We start from the raw sequence: 19,684 nt of genomic DNA, 5'->3' as shown, positions 1-19,684 counted from the left end.
TGTTTCTCATTTAAATGATATGTGATTCGTATAGATTATATAAGACATGCAACTCATGACACGAATTCCTCATCGTTGCAGTTTGCGAATGAAGGACTTTCCAAACTTTAGTTACTCTTATATATGATGGTGTTTCTTATGAAACAATTATGGGAGTGGTTGACATTTGCTCCAAAAATGAAATAAAATCGTACAAGTTTAAGCAACCTCCCTTATTTGTGGTATTGAAACTTTCAAATGTATTAGTTATCTTACCTCCTAAAGATTTATGGAGATATGATTGGTTTACGGACTACACGTGGTGACTATATATATTTGGTATAGGATGCCTAAAACACATGGCTAGTTACCATATTAGATATGCTTCAATGGATTGGCTATCTTCTGGAACCTAATACGCATCAGAACTATGTTGTTCGTTATGAATATTTTGGAAACTGCTTGAAATTAACCAAAAGGTCTGAAGAACACGAATTGCTCACCTTGCAAGAATATAGCATTTTGATATCGATTTTGCAATTGCTAATCATGTTAATTAACAATACAAAATTAAATATCAAAATAGTCTGACCGTCTATTCTAGTTTTTTGGGATAATGGACATTAAACACTAAATATAGAAAAGCATTGCCATTTAAGGGCAATAACTCATATAAGAAGTCATGTGTTTGTTTCGTCATTGAGTCATTTGATAATTTTGATGTAGATTTTTGCATTCTGAATAGTTTCCCTCCGTTGTTTGTTCTCTGTGTACCATGGTTGTCAAGAACTAAGACAGATGATGCATGCAATTTATGTTCTATTTCCATTGAAGGTGTTGATGTTTGTTGATTCGGTGACAGGAACAAACAAAACAAAAAACATGTTACTATCAACATTTTTCTTCTGGCTGATGTTGATTGATATTTGTCAAGTGCTTTCTGAGAAAAAAGGTATGTTGTAGCCCACCTGGTCTTAATGACAAGTGAGTTGTTCTCATCACTTGCCTGTGTGCATGTTTGCGATCGTCGTCTGTTGGTATTTTAAAAGAACAAAGCCTTTCAAATATGCACAGTACCTCTATATCTTACCGCTACGATATTTCATTAGTTTCCTTCAAATAGTTAACTTTCCATTACTTTATTTTTGTTGATTTTCTTTGGCTTATGCAACTTATAAAATGCGTATGCCTCAATTGGTTAGATATGTTCGTATCTCATTACTTTATTTGTTTTTAATTGGTACAAACTTTGATTGAATTTAATCACAACGCGATTCTCTATCATGATCTTCTTAATACTTTTCTGTTTACCAGGAGATTATGAACCAAGGATTCATATACATTGACAATTTGATATTCGGGATGGGGGATAAAAAATTAATATTCTGGCCTAGTATTAAGTGGGAAAATATATAACTTTACCCAAAACACGAAGAAAACAATATAGGAAATAGTTATGTTCAAGAGTAAAATAAATAAGCCATATTACAGTGACTTGACTGTTGGTGTTGCTCTTCAACTATTGCAACCCATTCAAAACTCTAAGCGAATTGTAATTGTAATTTTTATCGCCATGGATGCAATATTCATCATCACCTGTTATTACTGAGACTTGACTGTTAGTGTTGCTATCCACCTATTGCAACTTATTCAAAATTCTGACCAAATTGCTATTTGTTTTATAAAACCAAACTGTTCAACTTGTCACAATTTTGAACAAACTGTTGAGTCAAATTGTGAAAGTGCAAGGTGATAAAATAAAACATACTTACAATCCTATATAATATTCATCCACTTTAAGTATGTTGTGAAAAATCAGTTTGACAGTTTGTATAGATATTCTTTAGTCATTCTCATGCTAAAGGTGAACTGTTGTAATTTTGAATTGCTATAAAAATGTCCTTACTATAAGCTTTCATATAGTTTTTCTTGTGAAAAGTCTTCTATATTCATAAGAATCAGATATCATTTGAATTAAAACAACATATATTCATTAAACTATGTGTAATTTAAGTCTTATAGGACTGTAAGTATGTTTTATTTTATCATCTTGTACTTTCATGACTTGGCTGTGGTTTTCTACAGCAGTTTGTTCAAATTTCAGACCAGGTGAACAGTTTGTCATCAGTAACTGTGAATATTATACTCACATATCTGTATTAAATCACGGGGGGGGGGGGGAATTCAGTACCTATACGCTTCAGTGATTCCCTATCTAAGCAACCAAATTTTTTCCCCAAAAGGGGGGGGGGCCGGGCTCAAATTTTTAATCCCGCCACATCTTGCCGGTATGTTCCTGCCCCAAGTCGATGGCCTGTAATTAAGTGTTTTAAGTGTTATAGGTCGTTAATTTTCTCATTATAATCATTGTTTTACAATTGATATTTCGGGGCCTTATATATCAAACTATGTGGTATTGTCTTTGCTTATTGTTGAAGGCTGTACGGTGACCTAAATTGTTAATGTCGATGTCTTTGGCCTGTTGTGGGGAGATGTCTTAGTGGCAATCATACCAAATCTTCTTTTTATATCAACACTTTCAAAATAAAAATGTTGTTGTAAATATTAAAATCTTATAAAAAAAATTAATATCTCTGTAAACTTTTATGGAAAACTTTCTTTTATGTATTGGTCGACATGTGTAAAGACAGTTATTATGTATATCCCCTATTGAGAGGCCCCTGAAATACTGTAATTGCGTAAAATCGTTCTTGACAGCAGCCAGTGAAACACCAAATAACATTTGTTTTTAATTAATTAAAATGGCTGTGTTTTTGAAGAGTAAATATCCAAGAAAAAACAAATAAATATACTACTGATATTCCCACCAAACGACATACATACAAGCTTACTTTTTTAATCAAATGTTCCCTCCTCCCCACCCTCACGTAAAAAATAACCAACATGTGCATGATAGATTTGCAGCAGGCCAAGTTTACGAGCATATTCCATCTACGCCAGGGACTTACAACCTTACGACTTTTCAAGGTGCGCCAGAGGGTTGCATCCTGTTCTGCAAATCATGTTCTGCTAAATTTAGATATATGTATTTATATAGCCAAAACGAAATAGTAAATGTTGAAATTCCCATATACATATGTCGTTTGAGGGTATACATTTATTTATTTTTTTAACATAAAAACAGGTATAAGCATTTAATCACAATAACAAGAAGAGTAAAATTTAGAAAAGTAAAAATACATACAAGTAACAAATTGCAAATTCAGTAAAATATTTTATATATGAACGTTAGTGAAAATAGAGAAAGAAAGTCAAGAAAATAGTTCATAGTTCAAAGTTCATAGTTCGTGACTATTGCCATTTTTGCAGTTCATTGGTAATCCTGTAAAAAAGTAAAGTAAAGTAAATGTAAAGAAACATTGTTATCATTGGTAATTAACAAAAGGCATACATTATACACATTTATATGTAGTGCTAGATAAGAAAACTTTATATGTCTTTAAACGCTGTGTCGCTCAATCTTTTTGGTTTTGTTCTCTGTTTATGTGTATTGATCTCCTTCAATATTTGAACTAGACCCACAATTTATTTACTTGGTAAAATTTTAATTGCAGTTCATGACCGTCAAATTTTAAAGAAAAAAAAAACAACATATTTATTATAAGGGTTAAGTATACTCCTTAATTATTTGTCTTTTTGTTGTGGGGATACAAAAGTACCCATCCACGTTCACTTTGTATTTCCATTTGTATCCATCAGATGAGTTCAGCCTTTTCACATGATTTTTATAATATATTCTTATGTTGTCCTGTTAAAGCACTGTAATCCAGTTGTTGTCGTTTGTTCATTATTTTGCACATAAATTAAGCCATAATTAAACAATAAAGGTTGAATTGTTTTACATTTGTCATTTCGGTACCTTTTATAGCTGACTATGCGATATGGACTTGCTCATTGATAATGGCCAAACGGTGACCAATAGTTGTTAATTTCTGTGTCATTTGGTCACTTGTGTATGGGAAAGTTGTCTCATTGGCAATCATGCTCCATCTTCTTTTTTATATCATAATGGCGTCAGATTTTTAAAAAAGATATTTACCTTTTAAATCCATAAGCCTTGATGAGTTTTCAAGAATGTCTCTGGCAATGCTTATCTGGTGATGGAGGTTCTCACTTGTCTTGTTTATTCGTTCAGCTGTTTGAAAATAAAAGCACAAATTTAAAGCTAAATTTTGAAAATGAGTATACATTACCGTTAACGAGCATTTAAGTAATGTGCAAATATAAAAGCAACCTGTATTTTCTATCTAATAAAATAACTTATTTTTCTTTAAAACATATAGTATAAATAGACTAATCGTATTGGGTTTTGAAGACATCAATCATATGATATACATACAGAACATTTCCATCAATTTTCACAGCTTTTGATAACTATTTTACTTTTAAAAATTCGGCGAGATCTTAAAGAAAAAATCAAATTAGTTTCACAAAGGATTACAAATTTGATATTATCATTTAAAAAGGAACCAAACAAAGGCACATTTTTCATTAATTATACATGATATAATTACTTTTAAGAAAGCAATGATGAAAATACAAACACTTACCAGCGTAGAGCCCAGTTCGTTGGATTTTCTCCACGGCAACGGTTTTATCTTTCGGATTCAAAAGGGCTTTGTTTAGACTTCTCAGTTTTCTTGTGTTGTCATTAATTGTTGTTTTCCAACTGTTAATTTCATGTGCTAATTTATTTTTAGCGGAAAGTCTTTCATCTTGTTTAATAAAAATTTTCTGTAAGTGTTGAAGGATGTCTTGAGTTCTGGTGGTTTTGTTCTTTTGTAGTCGCCAAAGAAGAGCTACAAAGGAGAGGAAAATCCAATTGACAGAATATAGTTATGAAAATTTGATCCCCCCCCCCTCCCCCACTAGTCTTTTGTGATATTAAAAAAAACTTACCGCTGTAATGGCGAGTCAACTTAAAGATGTTAATTTTTTTTATGAAGCACTCTTCAACTAAATATTTAATAAAACGTGTTTTTCTATTAAAAAAACGAAAAGGCGACAGATAATTGTATTTAACTTGGCATGCCCAAAAGGACAAATAGCTAAACATGGTTTTACTCATTGATAAAGGCATTACGGTGACCTACAACGTCATTTTGGTATATGGTGGATAGTTGTCTCATCAGTGGCAATCAGGCCATATTTATAATATCAGGTCAGTCTAGACTCCAAATTTAAAAGTATTGTTCAGCAAATATTTTGGACGTCATTGAAAACCCAAACTATAAAAAACATTACATGTATTAAAAAGCCAACGAAGTATGTTTATAGGATTAAAAAAAGTATAGAAAGAGGCTCTTTAAACATATAAACTGCTTTTTTCATCGAGTTGACCGTGAGGGCATCGATGTATGGCTATCGCCTAAATTTCCATTATGCAAATTAGTTTTGGGTTTTCAACCGATCTATGGAAATTATAGATCCGCGGACATTATCTAGAGCAAAATAATATTCCTTATCGCTTGTTTTAAATTCATTTTTCCAATGGATACCCCTATAAATATTCATCCGATGTTCAGTACTTCAGTACTCTGATTTTTCTTAACAGTTTAAGTTGTAGACTGCAAAAAAGATATTGGTAACACGCGCTTAACTTGTTTTAAATCTAAGAGGAAAATGTGTGAGACACCAACTGTATGATAAAAAAGATATTATATGAGTGCCGTTGAGAAAACTCTTCACAAGAGACAAATTGACACAGAAATAAACAACTATAGTATAGGTCACCGTACGACCTTCAACAATGAATAAAGCCAATGCTGCATATTCAGCTACAATGTGTCTGTTTTGTATATTTTCCCTGATAACTTACCATTCATTTCATCATTAGATTCATCTATTTGCCATTGTCCGTGTTTTTTCAAATTGTGTAAAACTCTCATTTCTGCAAATTTATTGAATATTGAATTCATATAATTAGTATGCAAAATGCAGTTATAAATAGAAAATGAATATGCTTAATACTATTATTAAAGAACATACCAGAACTAGAAGATCTTGAAAGAGTCCATTTTCTGCAAAAAAATATATACTTAAATGTATAATATGTTATAGAAAATATATTTATTCAAATATGTATACATTTCATTTCATATTTTTTTCTTTAAATAATAATGTAATCTGCTTTAATAAAAAAAAAACTTACGAAGTTCAGAATCACAGGTAGAGTCCACTTTAACCATCTGCGTCCAAAACATCAGAACAATTATAAATGTCCTAAACATTATGTTCAAGGGAAGTGACGTGTGCTATCAAATAAATGTTTATAATGTTGTTGTTTTTTTGTTGTTTGTTTTGTTTTGTAGCTCAACTTGTATTTATACTTAACCGAAACCTTGCAAGCTGTTCTATGTGTTTCTCATTTAAATGATATGTGATTCGTATAGATTATATAAGACATGCAACTCATGACACGAATTCCTCATCGTTGCAGTTTGCGAATGAAGGAATTTCCAAACTTTAGTTACTCTTATATATGATGGTGTTTCTTATGAAACAATTATGGGAGTGGTTGACATTTGCTCCAAAAATGAAATAAAATCGTACAAGTTTAAGCAACCTCCCTTATTTGTGGTATTGAAACTTTCAAATGTATTAGTTATCTTACCTCCTAAAGATTTATGGAGATATGATTGGTTTACGGACTACACGTGGTGACTATATATATTTGGTATAGGATGCCTAAAACACATGGCTAGTTACCATATTAGATATGCTTCAATGGATTGGCTATCTTCTGGAACCTAATACGCATCAGAACTATGTTGTTCGTTATGAATATTTTGGAAACTGCTTGAAATTAACCAAAAGGTCTGAAGAACACGAATTGCTCACCTTGCAAGAATATAGCATTTTGATATCGATTTTGCATTTGCTAATCATGTTTATTAACAATACAAAATTAAATATCAAAATAGTCTGACCGTCTATTCTAGTTTTTTGGGATAATGGGCATTAAACACTAAATATAGAAAAGCATTGCCATTTAAGGGCAATAACTCATATAAGAAGTCATGTGTTTGTTTCGTCATTGAGTCATATCGTAGAGTGGTTGTATCGGACACAAATTAAGGCTTAGTAAATAAGAACGTCTGCTTGCAATGATACATGTATTGAACTCTGAAAAGCTAACGTCACAACAACGGTGACGTCGTGTACATAGAGAGCGGTAGCGGGAACACCTCATGTGCAATTCTTAACATTCTGGGGGCCCGCAAATGAATTTAATTACAATAAAATGAAAATAAATAATGAAAATTTCACTTTGAATTACTGTCTCTGAAAACTTTGAATAGCTTTAACTGTCTTTGATCATGAGCACGAATAAAATAAAATTATTTCTATAATAAAGCACGAAAAGTTAACAGTCCATGAAATTAAACGATAGTCTCATTTGGTCCACATCTTTATCTTTTCCTTTGCATCGGTCTTCGCTCGTCTGGCGGGTAGTATTTCATCACACGGTCCTGTGTATTCATTAGATGTTAGTTCTAGAGGATATAACTTGCTAATAGGTCTAGACGTTTGACCATTTTTAGTCCGTAAAATAGCTGATCTGCTAAACCCATCTCGTCCTTGAATCAATTTGTCGATGATCCCTACATTCCAAGTTGTTCTTGAAGTTTCATCATGTATTAGAACTACCTCTCCAATATTAATGTTCTGTTTGTCCACTCCTTTAGTTCGATATTGTTCTCTAAGTGATGTAAGGTATTCACGTTTCCACCTTGTCCAGAAATTGTCAATGATATGATTTTGAATCTGTAACAATTTATTAGCTGATGCGTGTGTTAAGTTTTTTGAATTTTCAATGTTTCCATCTAAAGTTCCGGTGTACGGTAAACTCGTAATTCTTCTTCCGTAGAGTAAATGTGAGGGTGTCAATGGTTCATTATCCGATGGATCAGATGATAGGTACGTCAACGGACGATCATTAAGAATAGCTTCCACTTCTGTGACGATAGTTTCAAGTACACGTAAACTCACAAATGCCTTTCCTAAAACTTTTTTAATACAATTTTTTGTCAAACCTATTAATCTTTCCCACCAACCACCGTACCATGGTGCACGTTTCGGTATGAACTTCCATACTGTTCCATACGAATTTAATTGTTCATTTAATAACGGTGACTTGGTCAGAAACTCTATTTTCTTTGCCGAAGCTACATAGGTTGTACCATTATCTGATATCATGATTTTTGGTAACGACTTCCTGCTAGTAAATCGGCGAAACGCTAAAATAAATGTCTCTTCTGTAAGATCTTCTACAATTTCTAGGTGTACGGCCCTTGTATTCGCACAAGTAAATAGGCAAATGTACGCTTTTCCTCCAACTCCATTTTTAGTTTTAATGCTCAATGCACCAGTAAAGTCAACGCCTGTTACAGTAAACGGCGGTGAATCTCTTAGTCTGTCTGCTGGTAGAGGCGGTGGGTCCGGAGTAGGATACGGTCTTCCTGTAACCTTTCGGCAAGTGACACATTTGTGAATAATTGTTTTCACATATTGTCGGATTGCTGGAATCCAGTAAAACTGTCGTAAAGAAGTGACAGTACTTTCTAATCCGGAGTGAAGTAGTCTATTGTGGGCATCCATTATAATTAGAGTTGATAATGTATCCTTATTTGGCAATAATATCGGGAACTTGGCTGAAGCGGCAATAGGTGCGTTGTTTAAACGTCCGCCACAACGTATTAACTTTTTCTCGTCCAGGTACAATTTCAACTGCTTTACAAGATTATTTTTTGACGTTTTCTGTTGTAAACTGTGAAACACATCCGGGTAATTTCGAAGCTGTGAATCCTGTATCCAAGCAACGGATGCTATCTGAATTTCTTCTACATTTAAATTCCCAATACGTTTTTTCTCATTTTTACAGTTGTAAATAAATCTGTATACATATGCTGTTACACGTAAAAGTTTCTGGTACGCTCCATACCTATCTATATACATGATTTTATTTATTCCCACTGTAATACTTGTCGCTGTATCGTTTGTGTTTGTTGATAAGTTATCTTTGGTTAGAGTTGTAAATATTAGAGCTTCTTTTTTCCACTGAGGCCATTTTGTAGTATCAACAATCCATCCGGGGCCTTTTATCCATAGATCACAATTTTTAAAACTTACAGCTGTCATACCTCTTGAAAGTAAGTCTGCGGGGTTCGAATCAGTCGGACAGTATCTCCAGGAAAATCCATGCGTAAGCTGATTTATTTCCGTAACTCTGTTTTTGATGAAAATCGGTACTTGTTTCTTAGTCATTAACCAACTCAGTGTAATTTGACTGTCACTCCAAAGTGTTGCTTGTGAAAAGCTTATATATGACTTCAAATGTTTCAGTAATCTACTCCCTATCACTGCTGCCATGAGCTCAAGTTTCGGAATTGTCATGTTTTTCAAGTGGGCAACTCTGTTTCTAGACATAATCAGCGTAGACTGGTTCCCGCAAACTACATATGCACATGCTCCATACGCCTTTAAACTTGCATCTGTGAATATGTGTAGTGAAATATCTTCCGTTGATCTCCTTTCTTTGAAATACGGTCTTGAAATTTCAGTCTCTATACATTCATGTGTGTCTCGTTGAATTTCTTTCCATTCCATTATAGTTTCTGACGATAGCGGTTCATCCCAATCCAGTTTTTTCTCCCATAGGGTCTGCATGAACATTTTGCTCCTTACTGTTATCGGACTTATAATTCCTAGAGGGTCGTAAATTTTTGAAGATTGTCTAAGAATTTCACGCTTTGTAATCAAATGATCCTCCATTTCGACGTATTCCTGTTTTGCGAAAGTAAGCGTGTCCTTGTCTGTATTCCATCTAAGTCCTAATACTTTGATAAGTTTGTCATTATCAAGTACATTTTCTGACGTTGCACGATCTTGTAAAGTCTTGTTGTTTGATGCCCAAGAGCGTAAATTAAATCCCGCTTTTGTAAATAAGGTACGAGATGTGTCAAAATATTGTAGTAATTGGCTCTCGGTTGGAAAACTTGAAATTATGTTGTCAACGTAAAGATCCTTCTGTATGGCATCAGTCCATTCACATGTATTTTCACTTAGGTGCTTTTGAACAACGGCATTTAAAATAAATGGAGAACAGGTAGCTCCAAATAAGACGGATTTGAATCGATAAACTGAGAGCGGACTTGAAAAGTCTGTAGGATTGGAAAACCAAAAAAATCTAGTTACATCACGGTCTTTCTCTTCTAATCCAACATTCAAAAACGCCTTTTCAATATCTGTTGAAACTGCCCATTGATTTAATCGAAATCTAAGTAAAATACCTGTTAACTCGTTTAGATCAGGTGGTGTATCCATTAAACAGTCGTTTAAGCAAGGAGTGTCTTGTCTTGCTCTACAGCTACAGTCAAACACTATCCTAATAGGTGTAGTCGACGATTCTTTTTTGACGGCATGATGCGGTATGTAGTGCACTGTGTTACTAGTCACTGTGTCTTCGCCTATCTTCTCTATAAATCCTCTTCTTTCTTGTTCATCTATTATTTCTCCGTATTTCTGTAATAAATGCGGTTCCTTCTTCAGTCGTTTAATTACGTTTTCTGTTCTGCGATGGGCTATCTCTTTGTTCATTGGTAATGGTGGATGCTCTTCTTTCCAAGGTAATGTAGCAAAATATCTATTGTCATGGAAACTGATACATGTCTTCTCATATACTTCTCTTAATTCCTTATTCCCTGTTTCCTTCTCATCTATTTGCTCAATTCCAAGTGTTTCTAACTTCCAAAACTTCTCCAGGTCGCATTCTTCTGTCTTGATAATTTTGATGTAGATTTTTGCATTCTGAATAGTTTCCCTCCGTTGTTTGTTCTCTGTGTACCATGGTTGTCAAGAACTAAGACAGATGATGCATGCAATTTATGTTCTATTTCCATTGAAGGTGTTGATGTTTGTTGATTCGGTGACAGGAACAAACAAAACAAAAAACATGTTACTATCAACATTTTTCTTCTGGCTGATGTTGATTGATATTTGTCAAGTGCTTTCTGAGAAAAAAGGTATGTTGTAGCCCACCTGGTCTTAATGACAAGTGAGTTGTTCTCATCACTTGCCTGTGTGCATGTTTGCGATCGTCGTCTGTTGGTATTTTAAAAGAACAAAGCCTTTCAAATATGCACAGTACCTCTATATCTTACCGCTACGATATTTCATTAGTTTCCTTCAAATAGTTAACTTTCCATTACTTTATTTTTGTTGATTTTCTTTGGCTTATGCAACTTATAAAATGCGTATGCCTCAATTGGTTAGATATGTTCGTATCTCATTACTTTATTTGTTTTTAATTGGTACAAACTTTGATTGAATTTAATCACAACGCGATTCTCTATCATGATCTTCTTAATACTTTTCTGTTTACCAGGAGATTATGAACCAAGGATTCATATACATTGACAATTTGATATTCGGGATGGGGGATAAAAAATTAATATTCTGGCCTAGTATTAAGTGGGAAAATATATAACTTTACCCAAAACACGAAGAAAACAATATAGGAAATAGTTATGTTCAAGAGTAAAATAAATAAGCCATATTACAGTGACTTGACTGTTGGTGTTGCTCTTCAACTATTGCAACCCATTCAAAACTCTAAGCGAATTGTAATTGTAATTTTTATCGCCATGGATGCAATATTCATCATCACCTGTTATTACTGAGACTTGACTGTTAGTGTTGCTATCCACCTATTGCAACTTATTCAAAATTCTGACCAAATTGCTATTTGTTTTATAAAACCAAACTGTTCAACTTGTCACAATTTTGAACAAACTGTTGAGTCAAATTGTGAAAGTGCAAGGTGATAAAATAAAACATACTTACAATCCTATATAATATTCATCCACTTTAAGTATGTTGTGAAAAATCAGTTTGACAGTTTGTATAGATATTCTTTAGTCATTCTCATGCTAAAGGTGAACTGTTGTAATTTTGAATTGCTATAAAAATGTCCTTACTATAAGCTTTCATATAGTTTTTCTTGTGAAAAGTCTTCTATATTCATAAGAATCAGATATCATTTGAATTAAAACAACATATATTCATTAAACTATGTGTAATTTAAGTCTTATAGGACTGTAAGTATGTTTTATTTTATCATCTTGTACTTTCATGACTTGGCTGTGGTTTTCTACAGCAGTTTGTTCAAATTTCAGACCAGGTGAACAGTTTGTCATCAGTAACTGTGAATATTATACTCACATATCTGTATTAAATCACGGGGGGGGGAGGGGAATTCAGTACCTATACGCTTCAGTGATTCCCTATCTAAGCAACCAAATTTTTTCCCCAAAAGGGGGGGGGGGGCCGGGCTCAAATTTTTAATCCCGCCACATCTTGCCGGTATGTTCCTGCCCCAAGTCGATGGCCTGTAATTAAGTGTTTTAAGTGTTATAGGTCGTTAATTTTCTCATTATAATCATTGTTTTACAATTGATATTTCGGGGCCTTATATATCAAACTATGTGGTATTGTCTTTGCTTATTGTTGAAGGCTATGTACGGTGACCTAAATTGTTAATGTCGATGTCTTTGGCCTGTTGTGGGGAGATGTCTTAGTGGCAATCATACCAAATCTTCTTTTTATATCAACACTTTCAAAATAAAAATGTTGTTGTAAATATTAAAATCTTATAAAAAAAATTAATATCTCTGTAAACTTTTATGGAAAACTTTCTTTTATGTATTGGTCGACATGTGTAAAGACAGTTATTATGTATATCCCCTATTGAGAGGCCCCTGAAATACTGTAATTGCGTAAAATCGTTCTTGACAGCAGCCAGTGAAACACCAAATAACATTTGTTTTTAATTAATTAAAATGGCTGTGTTTTTGAAGAGTAAATATCCAAGAAAAAACAAATAAATATACTACTGATATTCCCACCAAACGACATACATACAAGCTTACTTTTTTAATCAAATGTTCCCTCCTCCCCACCCTCACGTAAAAAATAACCAACATGTGCATGATAGATTTGCAGCAGGCCAAGTTTACGAGCATATTCCATCTACGCCAGGGACTTACAACCTTACGACTTTTCAAGGTGCGCCAGAGGGTTGCATCCTGTTCTGCAAATCATGTTCTGCTAAATTTAGATATATGTATTTATATAGCCAAAACGAAATAGTAAATGTTGAAATTCCCATATACATATGTCGTTTGAGGGTATACATTTATTTATTTTTTTAACATAAAAACAGGTATAAGCATTTAATCACAATAACAAGAAGAGTAAAATTTAGAAAAGTAAAAATACATACAAGTAACAAATTGCAAATTCAGTAAAATATTTTATATATGAACGTTAGTGAAAATAGAGAAAGAAAGTCAAGAAAATAGTTCATAGTTCAAAGTTCATAGTTCGTGACTATTGCCATTTTTGCAGTTCATTGGTAATCCTGTAAAAAAGTAAAGTAAAGTAAATGTAAAGAAACATTGTTATCATTGGTAATTAACAAAAGGCATACATTATACACATTTATATGTAGTGCTAGATAAGAAAACTTTATATGTCTTTAAACGCTGTGTCGCTCAATCTTTTTGGTTTTGTTCTCTGTTTATGTGTATTGATCTCCTTCAATATTTGAACTAGACCCACAATTTATTTACTTGGTAAAATTTTAATTGCAGTTCATGACCGTCAAATTTTAAAGAAAAAAAAAAACAACATATTTATTATAAGGGTTAAGTATACTCCTTAATTATTTGTCTTTTTGTTGTGGGGATACAAAAGTACCCATCCACGTTCACTTTGTATTTCCATTTGTATCCATCAGATGAGTTCAGCCTTTTCACATGATTTTTATAATATATTCTTATGTTGTCCTGTTAAAGCACTGTAATCCAGTTGTTGTCGTTTGTTCATTATTTTGCACATAAATTAAGCCATAATTAAACAATAAAGGTTGAATTGTTTTACATTTGTCATTTCGGTACCTTTTATAGCTGACTATGCGATATGGACTTGCTCATTGATAATGGCCAAACGGTGACCAATAGTTGTTAATTTCTGTGTCATTTGGTCACTTGTGTATGGGAAAGTTGTCTCATTGGCAATCATGCTCCATCTTCTTTTTTATATCATAATGGCGTCAGATTTTTAAAAAAGATATTTACCTTTTAAATCCATAAGCCTTGATGAGTTTTCAAGAATGTCTCTGGCAATGCTTATCTGGTGATGGAGGTTCTCACTTGTCTTGTTTATTCGTTCAGCTGTTTGAAAATAAAAGCACAAATTTAAAGCTAAATTTTGAAAATGAGTATACATTACCGTTAACGAGCATTTAAGTAATGTGCAAATATAAAAGCAACCTGTATTTTCTATCTAATAAAATAACTTATTTTTCTTTAAAACATATAGTATAAATAGACTAATCGTATTGGGTTTTGAAGACATCAATCATATGATATACATACAGAACATTTCCATCAATTTTCACAGCTTTTGATAACTATTTTACTTTTAAAAATTCGGCGAGATCTTAAAGAAAAAATCAAATTAGTTTCACAAAGGATTACAAATTTGATATTATCATTTAAAAAGGAACCAAACAAAGGCACATTTTTCATTAATTATACATGATATAATTACTTTTAAGAAAGCAATGATGAAAATACAAACACTTACCAGCGTAGAGCCCAGTTCGTTGGATTTTCTCCACGGCAACGGTTTTATCTTTCGGATTCAAAAGGGCTTTGTTTAGACTTCTCAGTTTTCTTGTGTTGTCATTAATTGTTGTTTTCCAACTGTTAATTTCATGTGCTAATTTATTTTTAGCGGAAAGTCTTTCATCTTGTTTAATAAAAATTTTCTGTAAGTGTTGAAGGATGTCTTGAGTTCTGGTGGTTTTGTTCTTTTGTAGTCGCCAAAGAAGAGCTACAAAGGAGAGGAAAATCCAATTGACAGAATATAGTTATGAAAATTTGATCCCCCCCCCCCCTCCCCCACTAGTCTTTTGTGATATTAAAAAAAACTTACCGCTGTAATGGCGAGTCAACTTAAAGATGTTAAATTTTTTTATGAAGCACTCTTCAACTAAATATTTAATAAAACGTGTTTTTCTATTAAAAAAACGAAAAGGCGACAGATAATTGTATTTAACTTGGCATGCCCAAAAGGACAAATAGCTAAACATGGTTTTACTCATTGATAAAGGCATTACGGTGACCTACAACGTCATTTTGGTATATGGTGGATAGTTGTCTCATCAGTGGCAATCAGGCCATATTTATAATATCAGGTCAGTCTAGACTCCAAATTTAAAAGTATTGTTCAGCAAATATTTTGGACGTCATTGAAAACCCAAACTATAAAAAACATTACATGTATTAAAAAGCCAACGAAGTATGTTTATAGGATTAAAAAAAGTATAGAAAGAGGCTCTTTAAACATATAAACTGCTTTTTTCATCGAGTTGACCGTGAGGGCATACCGATGTATGGCTATCGCCTAAATTTCCATTATGCAAATTAGTTTTGGGTTTTCAACCGATCTATGGAAATTATAGATCCGCGGACATTATCTAGAGCAAAATAATATTCCTTATCGCTTGTTTTAAATTCATTTTTCCAATGGATACCCCTATAAATATTCATCCGATGTTCAGTACTTCAGTACTCTGATTTTTCTTAACAGTTTAAGTTGTAGACTGCAAAAAAGATATTGGTAACACGCGCTTAACTTGTTTTAAATCTAAGAGGAAAATGTGTGAGACACCAACTGTATGATAAAAAAGATATTATATGAGTGCCGTTGAGAAAACTCTTCACAAGAGACAAATTGACACAGAAATAAACAACTATAGTATAGGTCACCGTACGACCTTCAACAATGAATAAAGCCAATGCTGCATATTCAGCTACAATGTGTCTGTTTTGTATATTTTCCCTGATAACTTACCATTCATTTCATCATTAGATTCATCTATTTGCCATTGTCCGTGTTTTTTCAAATTGTGTAAAACTCTCATTTCTGCAAATAAATAATTAAAACAACATCAAAATTATTGTATTTTGACAGTACTTTGCGATATCTAAGACTGATATAGTTTTTTTTTTAAAGATAATGCTCCGTAACCCCACAACCCCGCATCGTAGTATTTTTTATATTTAATGTTAGGATGTTGACATTCAGCCGAGAATTCCATGTACTAATAGAAGTGCTAGGTTCCTTCTTTAACTTCGATAGGGTATATAAACCTTTTCTACGCATTGAAGGTTTAAGCTTTGCCTTGGCATGAAGAACGACAATAAAGTAGTTGTTCCATCTCTTAAGGTTTCATTAGGTGCATGTGTATCAAGATTTTGGTTATTAAAACGCCACCTATACTTTCTTACAACTAAACAATTATAAAACAATATTCTAGTCATACAAACCTTTCAGTAACTTTGAGTTGGTCAACTGCTCCTTTAAAAGGGTAAATACGAAATATGTGGCCAGGATACAGAGCACATACTTGAGTTGTAGTTTGCCAAAAACACTGAAGCTGTGAGAAAAGAAATGAAAAATGTAAAAAAAAACAACACATCGATAATACACAAAGCAACACAAATGTATAATGTTTTGTTTTTCTTCAATCTTGTTTTTTTTTCAAAATGCAATTACTAGTATTTATCAAGAAAAATTTAGCAAAAATCATTATTTTTTTTTTATATTGATCAAGTAAACTTAACTCATATATTGTAAGAAGTCTATGATTTTTTTACCATTTCCAAATACTTAAATTAGAAACTCTTACCTAAACACATCCCAATTAATTATTGGACGATCCTTTACTTTACTGAAATCTATCGGACGGCAAACAATCAAATTTGAAAGCATCAAAATAATTACTGCAGCATACATCTTTCGAATTGGTGACATCTTTAACGTTACTAAGATGGTAACGTTTACATCACAAACAATGCGCCGACAGCAACGCCACCAACGTCAAATATACTTCTTTTCTAAACTGTGGTATTTTGTGATAGTTGCTTTTTACGGTAAAAACAGCCAAATAGAAGAATAAATAAATCATGTAGCCAAAAGTGTGCCATTTCCGTGTTTCAACTATAAAACCAAAATGATGCATTGTTGGATATACAATATAAATAAACGGAAAATTCACAAAATGAAAACTGACGCCATGGCCTGAGAATAACTTGCTATGTTTCCGTGAATGATTACTCATCATCTATATATATATATATGTAGGAATCTAAAGTGCGATGGTACTATAAAGTGCGATGGTCACGCTAAAGTGCGATGGTCTACGCTAAAGTACGATGGTGTCTCACGCTAAAGTGCAATGGTTGTTTGTTCGCTAAAGTACGATTGTATATCACGCTAAAGTGCGATGGACCAATAGGGTAAGGTTCTAGGCCTTTATAAAAAAACGTTAAAGAACACTTAATGTAAAAATAGTCCTTTTGTATAATCTAGTATTATAAGGTATACCATATGTGAAAGGCATTATAATTTAACCGTAGTCTTAAGTGAATGATTCTAAAATACCGACCACGTAATAATTGCTAAAAAGTAATTTAGGTGGCACAGAATACTATATTTTTTGTACTAGTCAATGATTTTTTTACAATTTGGGCGTATTTACAAATATTGTGATAATTTGTGTAGCTTGCGTTCACACGTAGTCTATCACTTATTGGAACACCTCCTCTTACAATCGTCCTTATAATTAAAGATACAAAATGTACTTATTATTTAATTTAGGTATGTAGGACTCGAAAGTGCGATGGTACTCTAAAGTGCGATGGTCACGCTAAAGTACGATGGTCTACGCTAAAGTGCGATGGTGTCAGACGCTAAAGTGCGATGGTTGTTTGTCTTTTAACTTCGATCAGAAATCACGCTAAAGTGCGATGGTATGACAAGCTAAAGTCCGATGGTATAACGGGAATGTGGTTCAGGCAATGGTTTTCGTTTTTTTGCTGACGTCCTATAACATTTTCGTTTATTGTTTTAATTATGTGTCAAGTCGTAGTCTTTCTCTTTTGAATTGTTTTACACTGGTCATTCTATACATTGTAACCTTATATAGCTAGTTACGACATGGACCAAAACTTTACGTTGACGGCCGTATGATTATTAGCTGCATACATGACATGAACAGCATTTGGGATTGGATGGATAGTTTATTCTACATCTTCTTATGTTTATTTAAAGTACGATAGTTGTCCAAAAGGTGTAATGGTTACACTGTAAAATAGTTAGTACATCCGGAATTTAGTGGAAATCGTTTTTCAGCAATAAAATAATATGTTATAAGACAATGCCCCGTGTTAAAGGTCATACTTAAAGTTGCACATTTCAATGACATTAGGTCGAAGATAGATAGTTGTCGTATTGACAATCATATACACATCTGTTTGTTAGGTTGCTCTCTAATTGACGTATATTTATTATTTAACAGAAATAACAAACCATATAGTATTTTTTTTTTGTATTGAATAATTCAATTAGAAAGTGACTGTTTTTGATTAAAGTTATTTCTACAATTTCACAAATTAAGTTAACCTCTTCCAGCAACGACCAAAAATTCCAGATTGTGCATGATTATTTTTTTTTCTCTTCTTGTCTTGCTTTTCTCGTGTAATAAAAATCCTTAATCTGGACAAACATTCTCGTCATAATGCTGTCGAACGTTGCTAACGTCGATGCATGTATTTGCAGAAAAACGCACTTTAGCGTATCAAACCATCGTACTTTAGCGTAGGCCATCGCACTTTAGCGTGACCATCGCATTTTAGCGTCCCCATCGCACTTTAGAGTCCTACATATATAACCAGACTTGTTACGATTGCAAATTAAACAACACTACACCAGAGACCAAATGACATAAAAACGTTCCGCCTTCAACCAGGAGCAAAACCCATACCATGCCTATGGCAAGCTTGAGTACCATTTTGTGTACTTGTGTACTTGTTTGCCTGTTTATATTTTTTTCCCTTCTTGGTAAGTGTTGTTTGTTTGAAATTAATTTCATTTCTCCATCGTCCCCTTGAAATCGTCTTTTTAATGCGTAAGAATGAATCAACTTGCAAGAATCTACTAGTAATAAATAGTTATGTTGAAACTTTCGCAAATGTATGTTTTATGGAAACATAAAAGTTTAGAAATGATCTTTTGGGTCTCTTTTAGATTAAAAAAGATTATTAATAATTGTACTGTTTATCACTCATTACGTACGATGACAAGTCTTATTGCGGAATTAACTTCAAGTCGGTATTTATAATTTTAAACACTATTAAAAGTTTCTGCATTGAAATACTGAAATGATTTAACATTGGAATGTGCAAGTTCGTGTCTTCCTTGTACTTTCGTTGGTGTTGCAATTTTGAAAACAGCTGAATAATTCTGAAGCCAATATTACAGAATAGGACGGCATAAATTCATTTCGGTAGATCAGACACCTTTTGTTTGCTTTCAGTAACTGAAAACATTTTTTGATATTGTACTGTTTTAAAATGTGTGCATGTAGTTGTGTGTTTCTTGCCTGCCACGAAATTCGTAAAAGGAAAGACTTGATGAACCTTAATTAATTTTAATCCTTTTAGGATGAACTTTTTTTTTACAGTCACACTTTCACACTGAACAATTTTTTTATGATAAAAATAGCAACATAAGTAAATGTCACGAAAATTATCATGTAACGGAAATGTCACGA

General features: G+C 33.0%; 3 protein-coding genes across 3 annotated transcripts; all 3 read right to left on the bottom strand.

Annotated features, from left to right (window-relative positions):
* Window positions 1-2,241: 2,241 nt before the first annotated feature.
* On the bottom strand, window positions 2,242-5,886 carry LOC139514858 (uncharacterized). Its single transcript, XM_071304456.1, has 4 exons — window positions 5,819-5,886; window positions 4,551-4,799; window positions 4,040-4,135; window positions 2,242-3,322 (listed from the first exon to the last, which is right to left on the bottom strand). The coding sequence occupies exons 1-4, from the start codon at window positions 5,823-5,825 to the stop codon at window positions 3,279-3,281; spliced, it is 396 nt and encodes a 131-aa protein (XP_071160557.1). The 5' UTR covers window positions 5,826-5,886; the 3' UTR covers window positions 2,242-3,278.
* A 1,509-nt stretch (window positions 5,887-7,395) lies between these two features.
* On the bottom strand, window positions 7,396-11,088 carry LOC139515257 (uncharacterized). Its single transcript, XM_071304820.1, has 2 exons — window positions 11,079-11,088; window positions 7,396-10,838 (listed from the first exon to the last, which is right to left on the bottom strand). Exons 1-2 carry the CDS (start codon window positions 11,086-11,088, stop codon window positions 7,396-7,398), a joined length of 3,453 nt encoding a protein of 1,150 aa, XP_071160921.1.
* Window positions 11,089-12,670: 1,582 nt separating this feature from the next.
* Window positions 12,671-18,447, bottom strand: LOC139516526 (uncharacterized). Its single transcript, XM_071306693.1, has 6 exons — window positions 16,760-18,447; window positions 16,398-16,507; window positions 15,922-15,993; window positions 14,650-14,898; window positions 14,139-14,234; window positions 12,671-13,420 (listed from the first exon to the last, which is right to left on the bottom strand). Exons 1-6 carry the CDS (start codon window positions 16,882-16,884, stop codon window positions 13,377-13,379), a joined length of 696 nt encoding a protein of 231 aa, XP_071162794.1. The 5' UTR covers window positions 16,885-18,447; the 3' UTR covers window positions 12,671-13,376.
* Window positions 18,448-19,684: the final 1,237 nt, after the last annotated feature.

This window comes from Mytilus edulis, chromosome 3, assembly GCF_963676685.1.
Source record: "Mytilus edulis chromosome 3, xbMytEdul2.2, whole genome shotgun sequence".
Classification (NCBI taxonomy): domain Eukaryota; kingdom Metazoa; phylum Mollusca; class Bivalvia; order Mytilida; family Mytilidae; genus Mytilus; species Mytilus edulis.
The sequence above is the reverse complement of the archived record's forward strand: the minus strand, read 5'-3'. Positions and strand labels throughout refer to the sequence as shown.

Excerpts from the sequence above, each read along its gene's own strand:
- LOC139514858 (XM_071304456.1), bottom strand. Across the intron at positions 4,136-4,550 it reads ACGAACTGGGCTCTACGCTG|CTGAACGAATAAACAAGACA; the intron begins GTAAGTGTTTGT and ends ATTTTCAAACAG. Across the intron at positions 3,323-4,039 it reads AAGGCTTATGGATTTAAAAG|GATTACCAATGAACTGCAAA; the intron begins GTAAATATCTTT and ends ACTTTTTTACAG.
- LOC139516526 (XM_071306693.1), bottom strand. The coding sequence starts at position 16,884 with ATGTCACCAATTCGAAAGATGTATGCTGCAGTAATTATTTTGATGCTT. Across the intron at positions 14,899-15,921 it reads ATCTAATGATGAAATGAATG|CTCTTCTTTGGCGACTACAA; the intron begins GTAAGTTATCAG and ends TCTCCTTTGTAG. Across the intron at positions 13,421-14,138 it reads AAGGCTTATGGATTTAAAAG|GATTACCAATGAACTGCAAA; the intron begins GTAAATATCTTT and ends ACTTTTTTACAG.